The 24,421-nt window shown below is 42.0% G+C and overlaps 1 protein-coding gene, 1 long non-coding RNA gene and 4 other non-coding genes across 9 annotated transcripts in view; 5 read left to right on the forward strand and 1 right to left on the reverse strand.

Moving 5' to 3' along the window:
- The first annotated feature begins 7,394 nt into the window (after window positions 1-7,394).
- TRNAV-CAC (transfer RNA valine (anticodon CAC)) lies at window positions 7,395-7,467 on the forward strand. The gene has a single exon. It is a non-coding gene; the product is annotated as a tRNA-Val (tRNA).
- A 437-nt stretch (window positions 7,468-7,904) lies between these two features.
- On the forward strand, window positions 7,905-7,977 carry TRNAV-CAC (transfer RNA valine (anticodon CAC)). Its single transcript has one exon. It is a non-coding gene; the product is annotated as a tRNA-Val (tRNA).
- A 205-nt stretch (window positions 7,978-8,182) lies between these two features.
- Window positions 8,183-8,255, forward strand: TRNAA-AGC (transfer RNA alanine (anticodon AGC)). The gene has a single exon. It is a non-coding gene; the product is annotated as a tRNA-Ala (tRNA).
- A 1,752-nt stretch (window positions 8,256-10,007) lies between these two features.
- LOC117185623 (uncharacterized) lies at window positions 10,008-10,848 on the forward strand. Its single transcript, XR_004471102.1, has 2 exons — window positions 10,008-10,406; window positions 10,701-10,848. It is a non-coding gene; the product is annotated as an uncharacterized lncRNA (long non-coding RNA).
- Window positions 10,455-24,421, reverse strand: part of bnl (fibroblast growth factor branchless) — a 42,877-nt gene continuing 28,910 nt past the window's right edge. The window contains exons 2-4 of one of the 4 annotated variants that reach the window (XM_033385784.1): window positions 16,517-16,620; window positions 12,386-13,694; window positions 10,455-10,746 (exon numbers count right to left, since the gene is read on the reverse strand). In XM_033385784.1, coding sequence (XP_033241675.1) covers window positions 10,695-10,746; window positions 12,386-13,694; window positions 16,517-16,562 — 1,407 coding nt within the window. In that variant the 5' untranslated portion in view covers window positions 16,563-16,620 and the 3' untranslated portion in view covers window positions 10,455-10,694. Of the gene's footprint in view, window positions 10,747-11,040; window positions 11,767-12,385; window positions 13,717-16,516; window positions 16,621-24,421 lie in introns of those variants that run through there. The other 3 variants (XM_033385782.1, XM_001360013.4, XM_033385783.1) reach the window with 3 other exon arrangements.
- TRNAT-AGU (transfer RNA threonine (anticodon AGU)) lies at window positions 18,811-18,884 on the forward strand. The gene has a single exon. It is a non-coding gene; the product is annotated as a tRNA-Thr (tRNA).

Below are 24,421 nucleotides of genomic sequence, written 5' to 3' on the forward strand. Positions count from 1 at the left end.
AGTTATTGGATCTGTTTTTAAAGCAAATGAAATCTAAGATGATGAAAGAATTGATCAGCTTTCGTTATGGAAAACAAAACTTTCGCTTAGTAACTTTCAAATTCTAGCTTTCGGGTCAGCGGACTTTCTTTTCGATCAGTTCTCAACATTCAAGACAGCAATAAGCAATGATTTCTAAACCACGCTTTGGTTTCAGCATCAGGATTTTTTTTAAGGGATAATATAGAATATCAAACATATAGAATATGGTAAAATTATAAAAAACCATAGCTCCCACTCAACTTTTCTTTTCTTCAATTCATTTTGCTCCATTCATTAAGTTTTTAAATTTTTCCATCAGAATCAGTTCGTACAGTTTTAAAGCCATCTGTGTATGCAGTTTGTATACTCGCCATTATTTATGGAGATTGAGCTCTCCTACAGTTTTGGAGTAACTGATGCTAAGCACTTTGAAAGAAATTGTGGTTTTCACACAAACACTTTGACAGCCACTGAAGCCTAAACACTTTGACAGCCATTGATTTTTCAGATATAGTTTTAAAGCTATTGATTGGTACTCTTTGAAAGCCATTGAGGTTTTATAACAAACACTTTGACAGCAACTGACGCCCAAAACACTTTCACAGCCATTTATTTTTCCATAATTACAGTTTTAGAACCATTAACCATTTTGACAGCCATTGATTTTTACCTAATAGACACTTTGAAAACCATTGAGGTCTAAAAACCATTAAACACGCAAAAAAAGAGAACAAAATTAAATACGGGAAAGAAAACACTTAAGTGGATTCAAACAACACAAATAGCTTTGACAGACACTGAAATTTCTCTCTCTCTCTCTCTCTCATACAGTTTTAGGGACACTGAAGATTCAGACCACAGATGTCCACGTTTTAAAGTCACTCTAAGCACAGTTCTAAACACTTTTAGAACCATTGTTATTTTCTCACAAACACTTTGACAGAGATCGAGACCCAAACACTTTGACAGCCATTGATTTTTCCATATAGACAGTTTTAAGGCCATTGATTGACATACAAGCACTTTGAAAACCATTAAACGCGCAAAAAAACAGAAGAGAAACAAAAAACAAGCACAACACAATTAATTCGCTCTTATTCTGCTGCTCTCTTAATTCTGCCGCCTCCTTCTCTTCCAGATCTTTACGCCGGCTGGCTCTCTGCTCCCACACACGAATATGAAAAATTTAATTGAGACTCCGCTGGCATATGGGTGCTCCTCACAGCTATGGCATATCCACACAGCTTATTTCGTAAACATCTGGCATACACCTTCCAGGATCTGCTGTTTATTTGTTAATAATTTAATCATTTTCACTTTCTTTACAATTTTCACATATGTATGTATTACACTGCACTATCACACACTTACACATGGGACTGCTCTGGCATTTATGTGCTCTGCAAAGCTTATTTCGTACACCTATGGCATAAGCGGGACCTGCGGGTGCGTTTTCATACGCACAAACAAATAATTTTCTCCTTCTATTACACTTTTCACTTTTTCCACTGCACTTGCACCCACTTTTTCTGCCTTTTTTTGTGGTTTGGGGATATATTTCTCTGCAAATTCCACAAATGACATCGCTACGCTCCTGACAGAACGAAAACAGCAAAGGACGCGGATCTGACTTCTGCTGTGAAGCAAATGAATGCCGCTAAAATGCATTTATTGTTGCTTTGGTATGTGTGTGTGAGAGCAGAGAGCCGATCACGTGATTGCTTAAGTGTTGTTTTATTTGAAAACTTAAAGCTACTTTTCATCTGAAGCTTTTCGCTCTCGCGGGATTTCTTTTAATCTTCCTCTACTTCTGCTCTTTCTCGCTTGATTTTGTTGCTATTTGTTGCGGCACATGGTTTTGTATTTGTTGTTGTTGTTATTCTCCGTGCTCGCGCCACATATTTCGATTTTATTTCTGCATTTCTTTTAGTTTACGGTTTATTTTTGCAAGAACTAACTATTTATGGCCCCAAAAAAACGCAGCCAAGGGCTGCTATTTTTATTTTTCTTCTCTTTTTTGGTATATTATAATTCCTTTTTGTTGTTGAAAAAACACCTGCAAATATTTGGAATATTCTATTAAACGATCATCTAAAAATGCACTGCTCTTGCGGGTAGTTTCATGGGATTTATTCCAATAGTTGATATTTTGTTGTTAAACTAACACTGAATTTCGACGCGGTTCCCAAGCTGTTTTCAAACGTAATTAATAAAGATCGCAATTGTATATCCATTTCTCCAGGGTATGTAAAATGTTGAGGGACAGTGCTGCTCAATACAAATTAATGTTGCAAGCAACATAACACGTAAGTGAGTATGGAATGCGCTTAAGGGACATTGTTGACTTAAAAAGGACACTGTGGCGAGAAAAAGGACATTGATGCGCTTAAAAATTCCTCCAATGCGAGAGGATTTCCCATAAAAAGCAAATCCCACAGAAATCAGAGCAATTCTCACCCAACTTGAGCGCCAAAAAGAAACTGTTTGAAAGTGAATGCGCGACAAGGATTTAAATCCACTAGAATAAATGGAGATAGCGAAAATTAAAAAAACCTGCGTATGGAATTTAAGATATGAAGGGAAATGTAGAGGGGAAAGCTTTAGAGAGACAGAATTGAACGATTTTGTTGGCAAAACTTTGAGTTGGACTTTATTTCGAGTGTTTTTCTAAAAGATCTCCACTGCAATCATCAATCAGTGACGAAAATAAACACTTCTGCAGATAAAAACTAATTAAAAGAGCCTCCCATTTGTGATTTCCCATAATCTCCCTCTTGAAAGATAACACTAAAGTCTCCAGAAAGATCACCTGAACAGACAAGCAGCTGATGGAACTGATGTTGGGACCCTCACAAGGGGAGGATATGTGTGGGGGAGGGCTTAATGGAAACAAACCCTTTTGCCTTTTGCTTCCAAATAACATTATTATGTTGATTGACAGGCGGCCCAGAGGCAGAGAAGAGATTGCACTTTGTACGTGATCTTGTCAGCATTGCAATTGGATACTTTCTGCCCCAAAGCATGGCCCATGCCCCATGCACCATGAGTGACATGTCTGAGTCATGGATCGATGGGTGCGCACACCATTCCCGAAATAAATGTGCAACAATTAAGCGGCCACTTAGAGAGGGGAAAGAGTATTAATTTGGTCTCGGGGATCAGTGATAATGATCGCACCCCACCCTTCAATCCCTTCTTCTGGGGATGATTGACAGCAGGGATACAATACATCTCCCGGGCTTCTTCTGCTGCCGTTTTATGTTTATTTTCAATGTCAAGTTCAATGAAATACGATATTTCTTATAAATACCATACATTGTGCGTCTTGGGCATCTGGCGGATGGCTGATCATGTCTCTGTCACAGAAACCTGCTTCGAAATGGTATCCAGGAAGTGCCCAGCCCAGGCCTCGCCAATTGGCATTAGTCGAGGTTCTGGCAGGCCACTCAAAGCCGCCTGGCGCCTCATCCGCGACTGCGTTTCTAATTGTCATGCAAATACCAATTATCATTTGTCAGTAAACGGCCACTAATTATAATCTCTGTGCGGCGATGTGTGTGTTTGTTGCCCACGCTTTTTTTATGCGATTTTCTTGAATGATTTCTGATTTGTGATCAGATCGCTGATTAATTCATTAGCCACTGTCGACCAGTTTGTCATGTTACATGGCATACTGCTGGCACTTACTCTGCCACAGAATCTGATAATTGTGGCATTCATTAATCGTGTAGAAAATAGACAGAGACAGAGAGACAGAGAGAGAGAGAGAGAGAGAGATTTATAATAGTGGCAACTAATTTACGTTTCGCTGAAGGACTGTTTAATTACGATTACAATTTGCATATGTCACAGCAAATCATTTGCTCTCCCTCTCACACTCTCTCTCTCTTCCACAACTAATTCCAGCACCTAGACTTATGAATAACCCTTCAAAAACCTTGCCCCCAGCGTAAAAAAGTAGTAAGTCATCTGTAACCTTACTTTATGAAGCAGAAAATCCCCGGAAAATGTTTACTTTCGACTATTGAATGCCCTATAGATACATTTAGAACGAATTTAAAAGTAAACCACAAGAAAATCACTGAAAAATGTGTACTTTCGCCCATGAAATCGTTTAGGCAATGCCCTGTAGATAAATTTTGAAAAAATCGAGCACATTTTGGTTCTTATTTCTATAAGCAAGCTTTAATCGAAAACGAACTTAGTTTGTGCTGAAAATCGACCATAAAGGTAACCGAGGGGTACTGCTGTATGAGTTTTACCGAATCGGTAGCGTTTTTTTTGGAGAGGACAGACATTATACTGCTTCATGGTCTCGTTAGAACCCTAATTAAGAAAAGCATTCACTGAAAATAAAGCTAAAACAAGGAAAACACCAACCGTGGGATGCTGCTGCATGACGCGCCATACATGGAAACGAAATGTCTACTCAAAAAAACCGAAAATATAGAAAATTCACTCAAAGAGAGCCCAAATGTAGTATTTTGTTAAAAATAGTTCAATTATAAACAAACGAAATTAAATATCTAAAACTTAAGAGAACAATATAAGGAATTTCGACTATAAACTAATGTAGAATTCGTAAAAAATATAATTTAAGAGCACTTTTACTTTCTCAAGGTTTTCCTTCATTCATCCACTACTCATTCCCCACATATGTATACCCCATTGATACCCTCTTTTAAGTACAAGGCCCTAACAACTTTGGCATATTACTGCCTCGAAAGAAGGCCCAGCTGTGTCTGAATGAAGGAGGAGTGGGAGGAGGGCCAGGGAGCTGCCTTCAATAGACGAGGAGCGGGAGCTGCCCAAAATGGAAAGACTGGGGACTGAAGCGGGAGCTATCCCGAAAGAAAGGGCGGTGGTACGTACACACAATTTATGGCGCTTAAATTGCACTCATGCGCATGAGGCGGCAATGGCTAACATGATCAGATCCATCCTCCCTGTCCCTGTGCAGACCCTCCTTCCATTTTAACCCCTTCGATGGGGCATTGGGAATGGATCGTGCGGCTGCGGCTTAGAGAGCGGATGTTTGGTGTCAAAACACAGGCAAGGCGGCTTCGATGCATTTTCTATGGAATTCTATACCGGACCGGACCTGGGAGGGATCCTGGGGTCTCGTCCCGTCCCGTCCCGTCCCGTCCCCTGTAATTTATGTGCAACGAAAAACAAGAGAGCAACGCGCGCGACGCGTTCGATTGGGGATCGATTGGGGATCGTGCGGGGCCATAAAAATACTACAACTTGTGTTTTCTGTTCTGTTGTGCTGTTGGGTGCCTTTATCAATTTGTGTTCAAAGTTTTTTGCCTTCTAAGCACGAAGCAGCGGGCAGGAGATCATAAAAGTTGCAGCCCCTGAGAGGCCGCTGGAAAAGCGGAGAAAAATTTACATAATTACTGCCTGGCGGGCGCTTTGTGCCCCGAACCGACCGAAACGTGTCAAAATGAAAAGTGTTGCATGATTAGCGAGTAAATTATGCCGCCGCGGCATAAATCTAGTCTGGGAAGATAATCAAATAAAATGTGGCGATCAATAATAAGATGAAGATGCAACCCACGGAGCACCTAGCACAGAGCACAGAGCACACAGGAGGCGGCACAGCGAGCTGGGGTCTAGGCGGAGTCGCCTCCTTTCGGCTCCAGATCTGGCCTCAGATCTGCTCTCCATCGACTGGCGCCTGGAGCGTGCGAATTTCTCGTTTTGCCGCACCGTTGTGGGAGGTGTGAAGAATGCTCTGAGGAGAGAGCCCTGGCCACATGTAGCCCCTCGGCGGTCGGACATGACATATTGTTGTTCGCAGCATAACTTGGTCAACAAGGCAGCGGAGCCGATCTCTTGAGAGATGATGCCACAAGTTGATGATGCAGATGATGGAGCCTGCGGCTAGATGTAGCAGATGCAGCAAACCGGCTGCTCAAAAGAACGAACACTGAGCGAAATGGTGGGGAAAAGGAAGGAAAATGACAGGAATCATTGGGAATGGGGCATGTTTGAAGGATTTTAGATGTATTTTAAGTGGATGATTTGGCTTAGGGAATTTCTTTATTTTGGTTCATTAGAGGGATTTTTCATGATTTCTAGGGTGGATTTCTGTATAAAAAAGTATTGAATATGGAAAGAATCTTTGAAAAAGGGGATCTTCCATAAATTTTTGGGGTATAATAGTTGTATTTAGTTAGTTAACGATCGTTCCATGATGATTAAGGATTCCTTTATTTTTTTGGAGTACTTTAGAGGCATTCAATATATTCCCGATAAGAATTCCTATAATGATTAGAGCCTTTTTTTATAGAATTAAAAAATAACTCCTTCAGATTTTGTATCTTTGGAGTATTTTTAATACATAATTATTGTTTTTCGATATAGAAATACCTCCCTTTTGCTGGCTTACGACTTCCTTAGCTCTTTCTCCCGTGAAGATCCCTCTTTTCCTTGCAGTGTCGAACATATTGCAGAGATTGCCGCAATAGATAGGATTCCTTAACACCGTCCTGGTCTTGGGGCCATCGCTGATGTTGTTAAGAGCAAAGTGTTGTTAGCCAAGGCCCGGCCAACGTATTTGACTTATTTTTCGCTTGTTTTTCTTTCTTTTTACTTTTTTTTTCTTTAGCGGTGGTTTCGTATTACCGTTTTTAGAGACCCGGTCAAGGTCTCATCTGCCCCAAAGTGTCTCTTTAGCCATTTCCATTGAGAGACGAGACCATTTCATTGAGCAACCAGTCTGTGGGTCTGTGAGGAGTCTGTGGCATTCCACAGACAGTAGACTGTGGCCTCTACACTGGCATTGCATTGCATTTCCTGTCGCATGCGCCATATAAATTAGTTTTCCATGTTCACTTGTCACTTGTATCGCGGGGACCAGACCAGCAGCTTTGAACCCGTTTGCTGGCCCCCGATCATTGCGGGTGTCCATTCCACTTAGAATCGAAGAAAACCCTTATCACCAGACGACGACGACGAGGCCTAAGAGTCGTCGCTGGCAGAATTTGCAATCAATTTTGGCCAAGAAGCCAACTAATTGCTTTTACATTTTATTTATTTATAGGGGCCCTGCTCTCCACACGCACCACGAGACCCCAAGCCCCATTGATAGGCGGCCACCATATATAGGTCTTTAGACCCCCTTCCCCCCACTATAATGATTACGCTAATCAAAGTAACTAACTAGCTAGCTAAATCCACTACCCGCAAACACTTTTACTTGCCTATCGCCAGGTCCATAAATTAGGGTTTCCTTTAAAGAATCTCCCTTGAAAATTATGCAAATGAAGCAGTGACAAATTATCTTTCGTACAGGAGGGGGAAAGACTGGCCAAACATTACCTCGACTTTCCGTTCGAATCGCGTTTTCTGCCGCCGGTTCTTCAGGTGTTTCCGTAGTGTAGCGGTTATCACGTGTGCTTCACACGCACAAGGTCCCCGGTTCGAACCCGGGCGGGAACAATTTGTATTCATTTTTTTTCCCTCCTTTTCAATGTCAATTCAAGGCTTCACTTGTTTCATTTTACTCCCATTTACATTCAGTTTTTATAACATTTTAATGAGCCTCGTTTTACGATCATCTCTGGCGTGTGTGCTGGTATTTATAAACATTTTGATATGCAACTGTTTTACGACCTGAATGTCAGCGTCACAGGCATGACTTCGGTCTCCCTGCTGTTTTTGTGGGCCCACCCAAAAAGGTGAAGGTTGGTTGTAGGGAAGTAGAAAGTACACACTTACATGTATATCATTTAAACTGCGTATTTGTTTGGAGTATTTTGGAGAAAAATATATATTTTCATTCATAAATACATTGAATTGTTCCATTTCTTCCACAGAAATTGATTTCCTCTTTCTAGCGCATAAACTGTATGTCTTTTGCCACTAAATTATCATGGGTTTCCGTAGTGTAGTGGTTATCACGTGTGCTTCACACGCACAAGGTCCCCGGTTCGAACCCGGGCGGGAACAATAGAAAGCTTTTTTTGTTAATTAAATTTTGTCTCTGAATAATCTTTTTTCTACATCTAAAATATCCTTTTCAAATTTGATATACACTGAAGATAATCAATAAAATAAATATAAAAAAGCTTTCTGTGCAAAGCTTTTGCCAAATAAAATTCGTCCATAGTTGCAAAAGCACTCAACTGGAACCCAAGACACTATGTTTCCATCAGGGGATGTAGCTCAGATGGTAGAGCGCTCGCTTAGCATGTGAGAGGTACGGGGATCGATGCCCCGCATCTCCAGGATTCTTTTTTTTCATTTTCTAATCTGGAATTTCTTTTTTTTCATTTTCTCCTCTTTAGTAATGAGTTTTTGCTAGAGGCGTATATCATGTACCCAAAGTCCGCCGTCTGGCAGTTTGATTGACATGCTCTCCCATCATCTCCGACATTTGGTGTCCAATTATTTAGTAAATAGAATATCATGCCGGTTACAACTCCATTTCACACGCTTTTCCCAAGCGACTGACTTCCCGATTCCCGATGCCAGTTATGCAATCGAGTTTTGGCTCTGGCTCCGGCTCCGGCTCTGGTTCTGGATCTCTTTGGCTTGTCTGTCTCTCCATTTCCATTTCCCGGCTGTGCGCCCAGTGCCAGCTGAGCAGGCATTGCAGCTAATCCAATTAGGTATCATTCATCATGTTCACGCAATGCAGGCCATGAACTAGAAATGCAACTAAAATACCGAACGCGGCAGCGGGTGGATCGGATGGGAAGCCAGAACGGGAACGGGTATGGCAAAGACTTTTGACATTTCCGTCATGTTTCGGATGATTGAAATCTGTTTAATTTAATTTAACTTTGGTATGCGTAGATTTTCCACTAAATTCTTTCTCCTTGGGTATTTTTCCCTTGCTCCAAAACCTCTAAGAGCCACCCGTTCAAGATATTCGTTCGATATTCCTTAGGTAATCCCCTGATCTAGCGTCACTCGTGATTTTTTGGCACTTCTTTATCTGTATCTCCATCTGCTTCTGCTTCATTAATAAAACTATCTAATCTTTGGCCGCCACTTGACTTTTGTTATGGCAATGGCATTGGCATTGAATGGCAAGTGGCTGCAGCCGAATAGATTGCGGCAGCAGCAGCTTTTGGGATACCCACTAGATTTGGATGCGATTGGGGATCGGCATGAATCAGCGCTATAAAGTGTTGTGTATTCTCCATACGTCACGTAGACCTGTGGCTGCAAGCATACATAGCTCCCTAAAACCCGAATGACATTTTGTGCGAAAGCAAAAAAGCACAAAAGCAAATAAACAGCAAGCGAATACGATGCAGACGTAGGCGATAAAATGAGGCAGTGATGGGGGTAGTCGCCCTGGGCATACCCTAACAGATTGTTAGGATGTCTCTTCTACTCTTTATTAAGGTCTTAATCCGTTTAATGTCGCTCTGAACTCATTTTCGAAGGCAGATTACGTTCGATTCATGACGAAATGTAGACAAAAGCGAAAGACTTACCATAGGGTGTGTGTGTGTGTGTGAGTCGGCGCCAACCGGTGCTTCGCTCTCACGAATGAACTCTGCTAATCAGCCGAAGCAATTGCTCGCAATTAAAGCTCACAGACAACAGGTGAGAGGAGAGAATGATTACTGAGAGCGAGCTGTGTCGTAAGCAGTGCTGGGGGAGAGCGGGTGAGTCCGGAAATGCAGAGCGCGCGACAGCACAGCCGACGTCACACATCAGCCATCTCTTTTATGCTTACGCCAGCTTTATGATCGAACACGAGATCGTTTCACTCGCTTTTTATGTTGCCAAGAGAGCTTCGCTTCGTTTGGGGTTTCGTTTTCGCTTATATTCTTTTTCGGCTGCTGTGTGTGATGTCAGGGCAGGGGGGGGTTTGGTGAGGTTGGGTGGCGGCTTATGGGGCGGCAGCCTCGTGTTTCGTCTATTCATGCGAAAAATACACCAGGCAGAGCCAGAACAACGTATGAATGAATATGAAATGTGGGAACAAATGGGGCGAGCCGGCAGCCAGCAATTTCGCCATTTCAAGGCCTACGTGACTTGTCTCACACACATGGAAATCGACTGCGGCTGCGACTGCGGTTCTGTCAGACAGACAGACGGACGGGACGGGACAGTCTCGTCTCTGGGTGCAGAGTCCCCGTTATTTGAGCGTAAACTAGCTCAATTCGCATTTATTATTTAATCGTCTCTCTGCCAACGCCACTAGGATCACTCTCTCTCTCTCTGGCCACATGATCTGTACGCTTCTGGCACGTGCTGACCGTGCTGGGTATTACGACAGAGAAAAAGGTCTTTGACTGTTGTCAGCTGATCCCAGCCAGAGAGAGAGAGAGAGAGATGGAGAGCGTGAGGTGCGCTAGCTGTTATCTCCCTCTGTTCCACCTGTTTGGCAGCATAATGATGACAATCGTAACAAAACGGTAATTTAGGGAAATTTCCAATGGTGTTCCATAAAATCAAAGATAAGGGGTTTTCTTCGAATATTGTTCATTTATTTACAGCAGCGTTTTGTTTTCAGTTTTCTCTTTCACTTACGATAGTTGTATCTCTGTATTTCTTCAGTCTTAAATTATATGTAAATACGAAAAATATTATACTCTATTTTTTGTGGTATCTGGTATCGTAGTAGAACTCTTATGCTTAAAGATCAGGAACTTTAGCTTTTCTTTTGTGTGGTGGATCGATCATCTCTCTCTCTTTCTTTCTCTTCATAGAATGCTTCTTCGCAGGACCATCAGCGGCAGGAACAGCAGACAGAGGCTGTAAAGTTTATATAGAATATTATAGTGGAAATTATGGGGGATCAATTACTTATCTTATAGCGAAACCATGCCAAAAAATAAATAAATGAGTGAATAGTAATCAATTTTGTATAAATTTATTTCAACGTGCAAAATGCCATGCAAAAAAAAAAGAATGGATATGTAATGCTACTCCTCTTACCACTCTTCAATCTATGATAAAAAAAATTCGAACAAACTCTCGACATTTTTTGATATTAATGTATTTTTAATTTTATTTTTAATTGTATTTTATTTTGTTTAGTTTTTTTCTCATGCTCTTCTTATATGGAAATTGTTTTTTAAGTATAACAAAGATCTGTTAGTTCTAGGGAAACTTAATCTAGTAGTCTATAAATAAATAGTATTTGCAAATAAATACAATAAATAACTCAATTATACAAAAAATCTATTAGCTATAATTTCTCGCTTATCTCTGGCCGATCGATCGATTCGAAAATAAATATTAATTACATACATATTAGTTTTGTTTGCTCAAAAATTTTATAAATAAAAATACAATTCTTGTGATTTGTGAGTTTTTGTTTTTAATCGTTTTGCATAGTATCTTAAGGACTAAAACCGTGTGGTGTGTGGTTCTATGTACAAGAAGGTTCTCTCAACATATTCGAAATTTTCTCCGTTTCGATAACAGCTATTACAAACGATTTAAAGCGCACTCTTTGCAAGTTATCGGTTTCTATTTTTTTCCATGTGGTCGTATTTTTGAGTATTTTTTCATCGTTCTTCAAGAGACTCAAGTATTTCAATAGACTTTTGTTTAGATCTAGTGTTATGGCCTGCGATTATACATACATATAGAATACACATCTGTTCTGTTGTCGGATGGGCGTGCAATTTATCATAAATTTCGATGGTACTTCTAATCCAATTTGTTTGGGTGGTTCGGTTCTTATAAAGTACTCGAGACTCCGTCGTAATACATTTTGATATTCATCGTGTCCCCGTGTGGCGATCATAGCTGGGGGACAATGGTCCGCTGCATCAAAAATACTTTAGTGAACCACAGTTCTTGGGGTTGGGGATATATATCATATATATACACACATATGATGGATGGTATGGGGTTTATGTGCGGTGTGTGATGATGATGATGGTGTTGTTGTGTTGTTGGAAACTTGCAAATTACAATATCGTTCGCATATCTCTCTGATATCAACTTTTTACACTGAATTTTCTTTTGATTTTTCTCTCACTTTTATTGTGGGGGGGTTTCGAATTCCTTCCACACTTTGTACGTTTTTTTTTTTGTTTTTAATATTTAATTCCTTTTGCCAAACCAAAAATTAAAAATTTCTCAATTTTCCAACTACGTAAAAAAATATAAAATTTTGAAAAACCAAAAAAAAATATTTTTTTAATCAAAAATAAAAAATTAAATAATTTTGTTGCAAACAGTACAAAATGTGAGAAATAATGATAATACAAAGTTAATTGCCAATCAAAAAAAAAGTAATTTAAAAAATATTTAATAAAATTTAGAAAATTTTTAATTTAAAATTTATAAAATGTTTTTTTAGTTCCAATTTAAGGTGGAAAGTAAATGTGAGCGTTAAAAGGAGTTAGAAATTTTGATTTTGAGGAGGGGGAAAACTCACAAATCGTAGTATAGCGAATCGTCGCCAGCGGCACTGCGCGCATGCGCCTCGGATGTGGCGTCCTCGTAGCTGGCATCCTCCAGGGATCCCTCGTCCTCGTCCTGCTCCTCCTCCATGCTGCTCATGCGGACATTCCGCTCCACGCGATCGCTGGTCTCGCTCAGCGCCATCGACGGCAGCGGGGAGCTGCTCTCCCAGTGGCTGTCCGAGGGCGTGGCCAGGCTGGTGGCCATCGTCGTGGTGCTGGGTCGCTGCTTGCGCTGCTTGCCACTGCCCCACAAGGCCGCCCCTCTGGCCTGCTGGAGCTGCTTCTTGCCACCAATCGGACGCTGCTTGCCGCCCTTGGGTGGCCCTTTCTTCTTGCCACCCATCCCCGCTCGTGGCCGCTGTTGGACGGCCTTGGGCAGGGCTGGCGGGGAGGCTTCTACTGCTCCGCCTGCTGCATTCTTCTTTGCACCGTTCTTCTTGCCACAGTTAGGTGGCGGACCACCCTCTGCTGCCGCCTTGTCGCGCAGCTCCTTGCAGCGCTGGGCCTTGGGGCCGCGCTTTCTCAGAGCCCCAGCCCCGCCGCCCGCGGGTCGCTTCTGGCAATTGTGTAGCTCCTCGCTTTCGTGGAGCTTGCATTTGCGTAGCTTCTTCTTCTTCTGCTTTGGATGCAGAGGATGCGGCGGAGGAGGAGGATGCAAGGGACTACTGCTACTGCTACTGCTACTGCTACTACTGCTACTGCTACTGCTAGTACTATTACTAGTGCTAGTGCTAAGGCTACTGCTAATATGGCCGCTCTCGCTTTGACTACTGTTACTAATACTAATCAGGCTGCCGGACGCTCTGGCCGCAGGCACAGGAACTGTACTGCTACTATTACTACTGGTTGTGGGGGAAGTACACGAAGAACTGCTGCCCCCACAGCTGGTAGTAGTGGTAGTAGTGGTAGCACTCGTGCCACTGCCACTTCCAGTACTGCTACACTCTGGTGGCTTCTTAAAATTCGCCGCATCAATCAATTCAATCAGCGGCTTGCCCGTATCACAGAGTTGCCGCACGCCGTGCTTGATGCGATTCGCCCCAAAATTCTTGGCTATCAACTGCTCCACCCGCTCCTGGGGCACCGTCTCCGTGATGGCGTTCGTGTAGGTGGTAAGCTTCCCCAGCGAACGGCTGGCCGGTATCTGGGTCCGCCTGGGCTCGCCGTGGCGATTCAGGGCCAGGTAGTAGACCCTCCGGGCATTCGAGTTGTAGGTGGAGGAGTACGTGTTGTAGTTCTGCAGGCCCATGTTTTCGTTGAAGACACAGTCGTCGGTGAAATCTTTCTGCAACAGAGCGGAGACCTATGATTAAATGATTTGGCTACAATAATTATCGAGTACGAGTAAAGTAAGTGCCAGGGAGGACTTCAGTCAGGGAAAAACGATTGAAAACTATCAAAAAAGGATGGAAAAGGGATCGCTAGAGTATCGAAAGTGATCGATAAAATGATCGAAAGCTTTTGATATCTTTATTTGTGGCATGTAAAATCCACTAAAAGTGAACCGAATCCATCTTAATAGGATGACAAATGCTCTAGCGTTTTGTGTCATGCAGCAGTGCCCCTCCTCTAGAAGCTGTTGCTTCCGCAGAAGCAATGTCCAGTAAATGGAACCAATGTTAAACCCTTTGGTGAGGCCACTTCAAAAGGTGCATTCACCAAACAAAGCCGAACCCCTTTCTCCATTCTTTGAAGCACCAAACAGTTGTTCCAAGGCGGCGTCTATTCCCTTTTGTCTATCGGAATGTGAAATCTCTGAGATAAATGCGCTCATTATCACAGGATGTGCTCGCTATCGGTGTTGGCCATCCAGATAGCCATCCAAGCCATAAACATTTCTACTTTATGAATGCCACATGACAGCGCGGGCACACAAAGGACAACAGCAACAAACCGAAAGAATTTCCAAAAACCAAAAAGAAGGAGTGAAATTTGTACATTCGTTTTTTTAGGTAGAAATGTAAATTCAAGGCCCAAAGGGGAAAGGACGCCTGGGATGGGCTGTGGGGATGGTGGCCTTTGGAGATGTGCCGACCGACTGGCAGAAGATCAAATTCAATTAACAACATTGAATTAATTCGCTTGTCAGGCAATTAAAATTGTTTCGTAAATAAAATGGCAACCCAAGGGGAAGGCAAAATGTCGCCGCTTAAATTTAGAAATTAATCAGGCAAAAGTCAGGAGCGCGACGCCGCCAGACAATCCGATATGAAATGAGGCATCAAATGAGTGGAGAGCAGGCAGGGGGCAGGGGGCAGGGGGCAGGAGGCAGTAGAGATTGAGGCACAAAATGTTGACGCCATTCAACAAACGATTTTGAGTTGTGTTTTCGGTGTTGGGGTTGGGGGTTGGTGGTTGGGGGTTGGGGGGTTGGAGGTTGAGGTCGTGCCGCGACGAGACACATTTTTGTGACATATGTGGCAACAATGTCGACTCCTCTTTCACTAGACTCTCAGTCTTTTATGTTATTTCCTAGCATTTCGGTTTATTTTTAGTTTTTAATGTCTTGCAAGTGACAATTTATTTTTTGCAGTCACCAAAGGAAAAACCAAATGAAGTTGTACTTTGATAAAGAAGAACACACTCGAGAGTAAAAGAAGAAAATAGAAGAGATATCTAGAGAGCCATTAGCTCGAAGACACCTCTCTATTTGGCGCCAGGGCCAAGGGTCAACCGGTTGTTTAGTTCCTCTAGATAAAAAGAGAACACCTACAAACGGAACCACTTAGAGAATCATCAGCGCCGCGTGACGCGTTCCAAAAGGTCCGAAACAGGACAATAACCATGATAATGATGCAACGTATTCATCGACCATTAATTGGTCTCCAACAAACCCTCACAGCGTGTGGTCTGCCCAGAGAACAAATTATGCAAATTAATAAGCCAAAAGCCGTGTATTTATATGAAACAAAACCACATTTTAACTTGGTGACTCAGCCGTGAAGGGGGTCTGAGAATTTATGAATTGGCAAACCATTTGCTTGTTTTAGGCCTTTTCAATTAGCAGGCAAATCACCTGACAAGTCACAAGATTGCGGCCAAAAATATTTCAAATATTATAACGAAATGCTTGCCAGAGTAATTCCCCTATAAATAGAACACACAGGAAAGAGACTCTTGAGAGGCTTGGGAGTAAATCACAACCGAAAAGTTGTAATAAAAAGTGTAAATTATATGTCTGTGGCTGCGGCGGACGCCGCTGGCCGGACGCTGGGGTCGCCAAAATAAACAACAAGAGCCGCCCACTTGACCAACTTTCGAAGATATGCGGCGCCTTCAAAGGGCCGCCGCCGCCGTCGTCGCTGGTGAAGCGCATCAATCAACACCCCAGCAGCAGCAGCACGCACACTGCACACTGCACATTGCACATTGCACATTGCAGCTCTGCAGTAGAGTATCTTTCAGATACAACAAAACGAATGCCAGGCTGACAGAATTGGCACAGTCGCTTCTATTTCGAATGCGAAAAAGGTCAAAGTGCCATGCGACATCGACATCGACATCGACATCGACAGCGGCAAGAAATGAAATAAATTCAAACACGAAAAAATTCGAAAAACACTAAAAACTAATGTCGATCGAAATGCGGTCCATTGTTGGCTGGCGCCAGACCAAAAAAAGGCATCGCCGATGTTCGAGTCACAGCGGGATAAAGTGTCACATTAATTGTGGCAGTGTGGCAGTGTGGCAGTGTGGCAGTGTGGCAGGCAGAAAGGACCCTCTCCGAAGGACGACCGATATCAGTTGGCACTTGGAAAGGTCGCTCCTGATCTCTGGTGTTGCTTTGTTTTTGTTCACATTTAATTTTTTTATTTATTGTCTAGAAAAGAGAGCTCTCCTCTTGCTTTCTTTTATTAGGCTTTTGTCGGGATTTACCTCAATCTTTTAACAGTTCCTTTGTTTGTTTTTTTTTTGGGAAAGAGAGAGTGAAGGGCAGGGGAAAAACAAAGGACAAATCTAGAGCTATGCGTAGAAGAGCGTGTAATTGTAATGCGAAAAATAATTGCAGTTCATTGAAGTTCAGTGAAGGGCTGCCCATAATTTATCTGTATTTGAATCTATATTCTTAGTGGTTTTTTTGGTACAATGTTTAGCTTACTTACCGAGCCATAGACAGCGCCACAGGCATCCATGCACAGGTACAGGCATGTGGCCACGCTCTGCAGCTTAATGCGTCCCACATCCACGGTGGAGCGCTGGAGAATCGCTGCAACAGGAGAAAGTCTCAGATTAATTAATTATCAATCAAAGTCTGACCCAAAAAACAAGGTGTCAGGATGTCAAAAGCTGCCCAAAGGGCCGGGAGAGATGTCTTAAAAATACTCGGAAAAAAAACCTAAAGAAATATAAACAATTTAAAAAAGTTCCAGCTGCGATTCACTTAATCATAGATTCCACATTTGTCAACCCAATGGAAATATGTGCCCGGAAAGTGGACATAAATTATATAAAGATCATTGCTTCGGGTTAATTGAAATTGCCGCCTTGCACTTGAAGTCTGGTAAAAACACACACAGACCGAAAAAAATTCAAGTTCAACATCGTTTAAGGTCAAACCACTTGTGTGGTCCCCCCAGCAGCAGCCATGAAAGGAGGAGGAGGAGGAGGAGGAGGAGGACCGACCGCCTGCCTCTTTGTCAGTTGGCACTGGGGCTCCGGCTGTGGCTGTGGCTGTGGCAGTGGCCTGGCGGCCAAAGTGTGTCAGCACTCTACTCTTTTGCTGTTTTGGAGTTCGTTCAATGAACTTTATGCACTTTGTGCGCATAATAAACATCAATTTATAAATATCGCAGCTTGTTACGGGAGCAATTTCCAATAGGAAATGGAAAATCCCAGCCAGCTGCAAAAGAATTTCTGAGGTTCATAATAAAAATTATTATTAGAGCCACGGAACACACACATAATCGAACATCTAACGCGGAACTCCGATTCAAGTGGCTTTGTGGATTGGCCACTTGAGTGATGGAAAAATTGATATTCGAGTTTGGAAAATATGGAAAGAATTTTTCAAGGAAAGGAAATAGTTTTTGGCATGGAAATGGAAGATGGGAATGCCTTTATTAACCATCAAAAATTGATGCACATTTTAATGACAGCTCTGTAAGAGAGGGATTTTTATAGGGAACTCTTGGAATTAAACGTTTCTTCCCATTAGGAACTCTTTAAGTGATGTAATGCCCGGGAATTATCTCATCTGACTCTCTCACTCTCTCACTCTCTCTCTCTTTCCCCAGTTCTGTGAAAACTGTGCCAGGAGATAAACAGACAGACGCTATGGCGGCTCAGGCAAATATCATAAAATACTGCTGTCAATAGGCATGCAATTTATGGCCCATATGGGTATATGCCACTACCGTATCTGCAACTGCAACGGCAACGGCAACGGCAACTCCGGCCACAAACAGAAAAGGCATTCATGCGTTTTTATTTACAGGGGCCCTTCTTCCTCCCCCCCGGCCCTTAGCTTTCACACCCGGAACACCCGGAACACCACTCTCTTCCTCTTGGACTTCCAGTGCCAGAATTTCCCTCCCTCCAGTTTTTTTTCTCTTTTACAATACGGAAATTGTAAACTTATGGCAAAAAACAACAACTACAAAATTCCATGTTTGTTCCCTTGCCCCTTGCCACGAATTTCGTTCCGTTCTCGTTTATACGATAGATTTATAATTTCCCTCGCATCCAAAAGAAATTCCCAATGACATGAGTAATTGTTCCCGTTGGTACCAGAGGAGAGAAGAGTTTTGGGTATTTAATGCTCATTGCAGCACCGAAGCTTTGATACCTCTCTCTTCTATGTAAGCTCTAGGCAGGCATCTGCTCTCCAAAGACTGATAATACCCTATCCAATAGGGTAATAGGGTATGTGTACAAAAAACAGACATACTAAACAAATGACATGCTAAGCGCGTCAGTTCATTTGTTAAAACCAAAGGGGAGGCCCGCCCAGTGACAGCCTTTCACTTTGGTGGAGCTGTCGCTGTCCCCGAATACCCCCCGTAATACCCATGTGGTGTTGCATTTCACTTGCGTCGTGCTGGTCGTGGGTTGCGACTGTGCGACTCTTTTCGACTCATTTAAAAAACGATTTGTTTTGCTCGAGTTAACAAAACGTAATTTTTCTTCTTTTTTTTATCTTTTATACATGTCTGTGCAGCGACAACTTTTAGCGTATTAAATTGTTTTCAAAAAGAATCATTTATATTTATGAATTCTCGTGGGAAGAGTTTCCATTCCATTCGCTGATGCTGCTGCTGTGTGCATGTGTGTGTCTCTTTCCATCCTACAGCCCATAGGCTATTTTTAGCTCTGCAGAGAACAGAACAAGCGAAGAGAGCGGCTGTCTGTTTGTGCTCTCTCAGCATATGATAGAACTTTGGCGTAATTGTTCGCATGTGGCGCCGTGGCTTAGTTGGTTAAAGCGCCTGTCTAGTAAACAGGAGATCGTGAGTTCGAATCTCGCCGGGGCCTATGTCCGATTGAAAGGGCATCGTATTCTTTTTTCTTCGTTTTCTTATATATTATTTATCGTAGAAATAGTATTTTATGATTTATTTAGTATTTGCAATAAAGTTTCCTATGAAAATGATCATGAAATCAAGGAATTTTATTTGGTTTTTATGAGGAAAATGGTTATATTTCCCATTTTCACCTTTTATTTTATATTTCCGAAGAACGAAATTAGTGTATTTCCTATAAAAACTCGTCTAATTTTCACCCAATACCCATTTGCTCAGTCAATAACCATATCGTTTTGTTTGAGGTGTGAAATACAGGCATAATGATAATCAAATGATCTTTTATTGATCAATCAATGTGTCGAGTGCGCGGACTGCAGTTCATTGAACCACCACACCACACCACCCAATGGGGGGAAATCCAAAGTACGACAATGCATACACTTCGGATCGTATCCAAATTCCTGGCACGCTTCTGAGCTGCTTTAAATTACCCACATATTAAGCACGTAGTCCGCCTCGGATCCGGTGAGACAGACAGAGGGCCAGAGGGACAGAGGGAAATAATAAGCCCTCGCTCGTCCAAATGAATGTCACGCTCTGACAATAATTAAAATGTCCAAAAATATGCCTGTCAAAGTCGCAAGTTTTTGAAAGGAAGGTGCTCGATTGAGTTATGTATGGGCCATGGTTGGATGGTTCGGAGTTGGTTCCTTCGATAACTGTTAAAGGAGTGAGGGAGGGAGGGACATATGCAAATGAGACCTTAATTTTTGTCCAATTTATGTGAAGGCCCGAAAACGAATAAAATATAATCGGTATCCATAAGCCATTTTTATTATATTTTTAATTATGCTTACAGACAAAAAAAAGTGTGACGTTTTGGCGTGACATTTTATGAAAATTTACGATCACTTTTGTGGTGCGTATTTAACATAATGCTCGGAATGGTAAGCACAGCCCATAAAAAAAAGATATCTCTGGGAACATCTCTTTCTCTCGATGTGTCCTCTCTCTGTGGAATAAAATAGGCTTTTGTTTGGACTCGACTCTCGGCCACTACTGTGCCACGCCGCGTGGTCTGGCCTTTGTGGTCCCTAATTTATGATCGTGGGCAGCGTATTTTGACAATTTGATTTGAATTAGAGGGCGAGCAGATCAATCAATTTTTGGAGGCCAAAAGACAATCCACAGATCCAAACCAAAGAGTTAACAATCAGTTGTCTGTCTATTAAAGGCCAATTAGTAGCCACTTTATTGAGTCGTCGTTTTTCCACTGGGGAAGCAGGCCATAAATCTTCAGGCACTTCTTCCTGCATTTCTTCGGGCCATAAATCAAACCGTGGGCGGTGCTACGATACGATAAGCAGATCTTGCCTTAGATTTTCCTTTTAAATCAAAGCTACTTATGTAAATGTTTGTGGTCCCCTGTGCCTGTGCCCTGGTGCCCAATTCTCACCCTAAATCGATGGCATTTCATGGTTCGTTGGAGAAATTGCAATCCCATTCCGGTATTCGCATCTCATATTAACACCCATTCAAGCACTCAAACACTCAAACGTCTGTGAGTGGCAAAAAATTCAATTCACAGTTGGCTAAACCTCGCACCCTCTTCCGCGACTCCACACCACTCTCTCTTTGTATCTGTATCTTTTTTGTTGCATTTTTTTTTTTGGGCGGGGAAACGGATATCCTGCAATCGAATACCTTATTGGCCAATTTCCGAAAATGCGAAAATGCGCAAATAAATAAATTACAATCGTCTTGACAGATGATGAGATTTTTCTCTGGGGGTAGTTTACGCCCCCCAAAACAGGGATTTCCCACATCGTTGCATACGGCTTATAATAATGGAAAATATTATGATATCTTCCAAATGAAATCTATGTGGATTCCTGCATTCCCATTCTGTGGCTTTCTCTCGACAGATAAATGGCATCCTATCTATGCTACCGTTCCCCAGACCGCAGAGGGTTGGCTATCGCCGCTGGCGGACTCAGATCTCACAGCGGACCCAATTCATTAATGAAAAATGAATCGGCTTATTGGGAATGCCTTCATTTGATTAAATTAGACTAATAATGTGTAAAGTATGGCCAGTTTCTGAGTGCCAGCCCACCAAGGCAGACCCGAAAGCCGATTAGGCTGAAACTTTTTCCAGTGAAAGTTTATGGCCTTAAAATAAAACGAAATCAAATTCTTACAAATTAATACAAGGCTGAGAAAACACCACCAGAAAATGTAAGCGGAAAAAATGTTGTAAAATGTTAAAACAAACAAATGGGGGGCCCGAAAATTATGTTAGAAAATGTTAAAAATTATGTTTTTGAAAAAAGACAAAAAAATTATGTTAAGAAAGATGTTAAAAACTGTAAAATGCTTTGTGAGACCACAGCCACGCCTCCACACCAGGGACCGGCCTCTGGGCCAGTGACAGGCCAATTTTGGGCGGAAAGATTTCCCGCAGAGACGCGTTGCCCCCATCGCATCTCTGGTCCAGGTTTTTTCCGCATTTTCTTGGCTGGTTGTTGCGGCTTTTTCTTGTCCACTAAACAACCAGTTGGAGTGGAAATGAAATATGTAGATGAGTCTTTAATTAATTTGAGACACGACAAGACAAGTGGCGTCGTCTGTGGCTGCGTCTGCGACAGCGTCTCTCTAGTCGTATGCCGCATGCCGCATGCCTCCTGCCGTTTTAGCTTTTTACCCTACTCTAGCAAATGCCACTCTGCCACACCAGAATGGAAACAACAGGTCTTTCAAAAGAGGGGAGGGGCCTTGGAGTTGTAGAATAGTTACCTGCTCGGCTCTCTGGCAGGTGTTGAGTCATTTTGGTTGACTTGCCATTAGAGTTGCCATTGATCATTGATCGGTGATCGGCGATCGATTCCTAAAGGTATTGATCACTGGATCGGTCATAAATACTAGAGGGATATGGGTTTTCCAAATAGACAGCCTCTTGGTAGCTTTTGGAGTTGGCATTAGAGTTGCCATTGATCATTGATTGGTGATCGGTGATCGCAGATCGATTCCTAAAGGTGGATCAGTCATAAATACCAAAAGGCTATAGGTATTATATAGGAAGATATATAGGAAGATCATTGAAGATCATCTTCGATCTGAAAGCCTTCTAAATTTGAGGATCTTCCCCCTTTAGGATCCTCCCACTTGATAATCTACTTTCAAAGATGATTTCTACCCATAGAAGAGACCTATGGGTAACGATCCCTAACGATCTTCCGTTTCAGCACTTCGTTAAACCATTAAACAGATCTTCCCAGAGATCAGAGATCGAGAGATCAGAGACCATTTCATGGTCACACATTAAAGAAGAGCCTCCACCATGACACAGCGCGCCACGTATCTGCTTATGCCTTAGATCTCTGACCTCTGTGCCAAATATTTGCATTTGGCATTAAGACGGATCATAAATTTTAGACGACTAAAGCTCTCGACTCTAGCTGATTGCATTGCCATTTTTTCTGTGCCACACAGAGTCACGGAAAAAATTGTCAACATTGTGGCTGCAGATAAGGGTGTATCTGTATCTACACCCCCCCAGAGACAAGCGACTGCCATTGTTCTGACCTAATCGCCATTGCATGGCTGTCTAACCCAAATCTAAGCCTAATCTTGCATATGACACAACAAATTAGTTGTGCGAATCAATTAGCCATTAATTTTTGGTGCGTTTGATTTATGGGAAAAACTCTTAATTAAAGTCACAAAAAACTAGGGGGAAAATAGCTAAGACTTAAACTGTTATACTCGTACGTACAATATTATTTGTAGCTTGCGCCGCCTGTCAAAGCCCCGCCGGCTGTCAAAATGTTAACCGTTGGACCCCAGACCCCAGACCCCAGAGCCCACAGCCCAGACCGCAGGCCCCAAAGCCCCAATGCTGCTCTGGCTGTCAGCCACTCTTCGACTCTGGTTAGACGGCATTTTTGTGCAGAAAAACAGAAGTCCATAAAACATTTTTAGCATGTGCAGACTGGCGGCTTTTAAAATGACTTTGAGCGGCGACAGATGCGGGCTGTTGATGATCTTGTAGTGTCAAATGGTTTTTAGTTTTTATGCTGGGCGATAGAGAGAGAGATAGAGGTTTCTCCTAATAGCTCCCTAATCGAAAAAATTCCCTTCCTCATCGAACCATGACCAAATAAATTATGCCCCGAAGTCAAAGTTCAAAAGAGTGTTTCCCCCCTCCGTGCGACATGTCGCCTGCCGCTGACATACATATTATGCATTTGCCCAAAAAAAAACTATATATGTATACGGAAATTATCCGAATCTGGAGCGTAACAAATGTGTGTGCCAGCCACAGCCAAACTGTCGCCCTGTCAACATCTGAAGGGGGCCAAAACAGGGCCAAAGGGACTTCTGGAGTATTTTTAGACGAGACCCTGCCCCAGAGACATTTGACATACGAAATACACATTTCAATTAGTTAATCAAACGCTCAATTTGAAATGCTAGGCCACAAAAGGGAGACATCACAGATTTCTTTAAACTGAGGGAAGTTCGTTTCGGCACTCAATTTTTCAAGAATAAACAGAAAATTTATTTAATTTATTTTAAGAATTAGCTATTATTAAAAAATTATGCTATAATTTTTTTTAGAAATTTAAATATTTTTTAGAAATTACAATTTTAATTAATTTAATATTTTTTCAAATTCAGAAATAAATATAGAGCTATTGGTACTGGTATTCCAGTGAGACTTCAATTGGAATTTGGACTAGCGATTTTAGACCTCGGAAGTATCTTTTACCGAGTATCTTAATGTAGAGCGATTTTTGAACTCTTTTTAGAAGTATCTTTTAGCAAGTATCCTAATGTCGAGCCACGTGAGCCGCCACGAGTGTTATTTTTTGCTGTACAGAAGACTTATGCTCTCTCAAAAAAGACTTCCCATCTTTTTATAGAACGAAAGAAGTTTTTAAAACAGTCAGGAGGAAGCCCCAAAACAACTTTTACCCTAGCAGTCATTCAATAAGACCTTAGTGATAGTATATTTTTATAAAAAATACTAAAAAAAATCATAGATCAATCTATAAAAACGAAATACAGTACCAAGTATCTTAAAGTCGAGCCACGTGTGCCGCTACTCCTGTTTTTTTCTATTTAGAAAACTTATGCTCTCCCGAAGAAGACTTCACATGTTTTTATAGAGTAAAAGGGTGCTCTGAAATAGCTAGAAAGAAGCCTTCGAGCAACTCTAATCATAGCAGTCTTTCAGCTAGATTTTACTGGCAGTATCTTTTTACAAAAGATACTAAAACACATGTACAAATATATATACCAACCTACCGAAACGAAACGCAGTACCAAGTATCCTAATGTCGACCCACGTGTGCCGCTACTTCTGGTGTTTTTTCACCATGGAAAACTGTGTAATGCTTTCACAAATGTTGATCCATTGGGTGAGGTGATCCAGATAGCACACGTGCAAATGTATGTGGCGCTATCGCCACAAAAGTTTAATACCACATGTGCGACGCGTCGCCAGTGTCGCCAGTGCCCGCCCGTATGTAAATGTATCTGTAT

Source organism: Drosophila pseudoobscura, chromosome 2, assembly GCF_009870125.1.
Source record: "Drosophila pseudoobscura strain MV-25-SWS-2005 chromosome 2, UCI_Dpse_MV25, whole genome shotgun sequence".
NCBI classification, from domain to species: Eukaryota; Metazoa; Arthropoda; class Insecta; order Diptera; family Drosophilidae; genus Drosophila; species Drosophila pseudoobscura.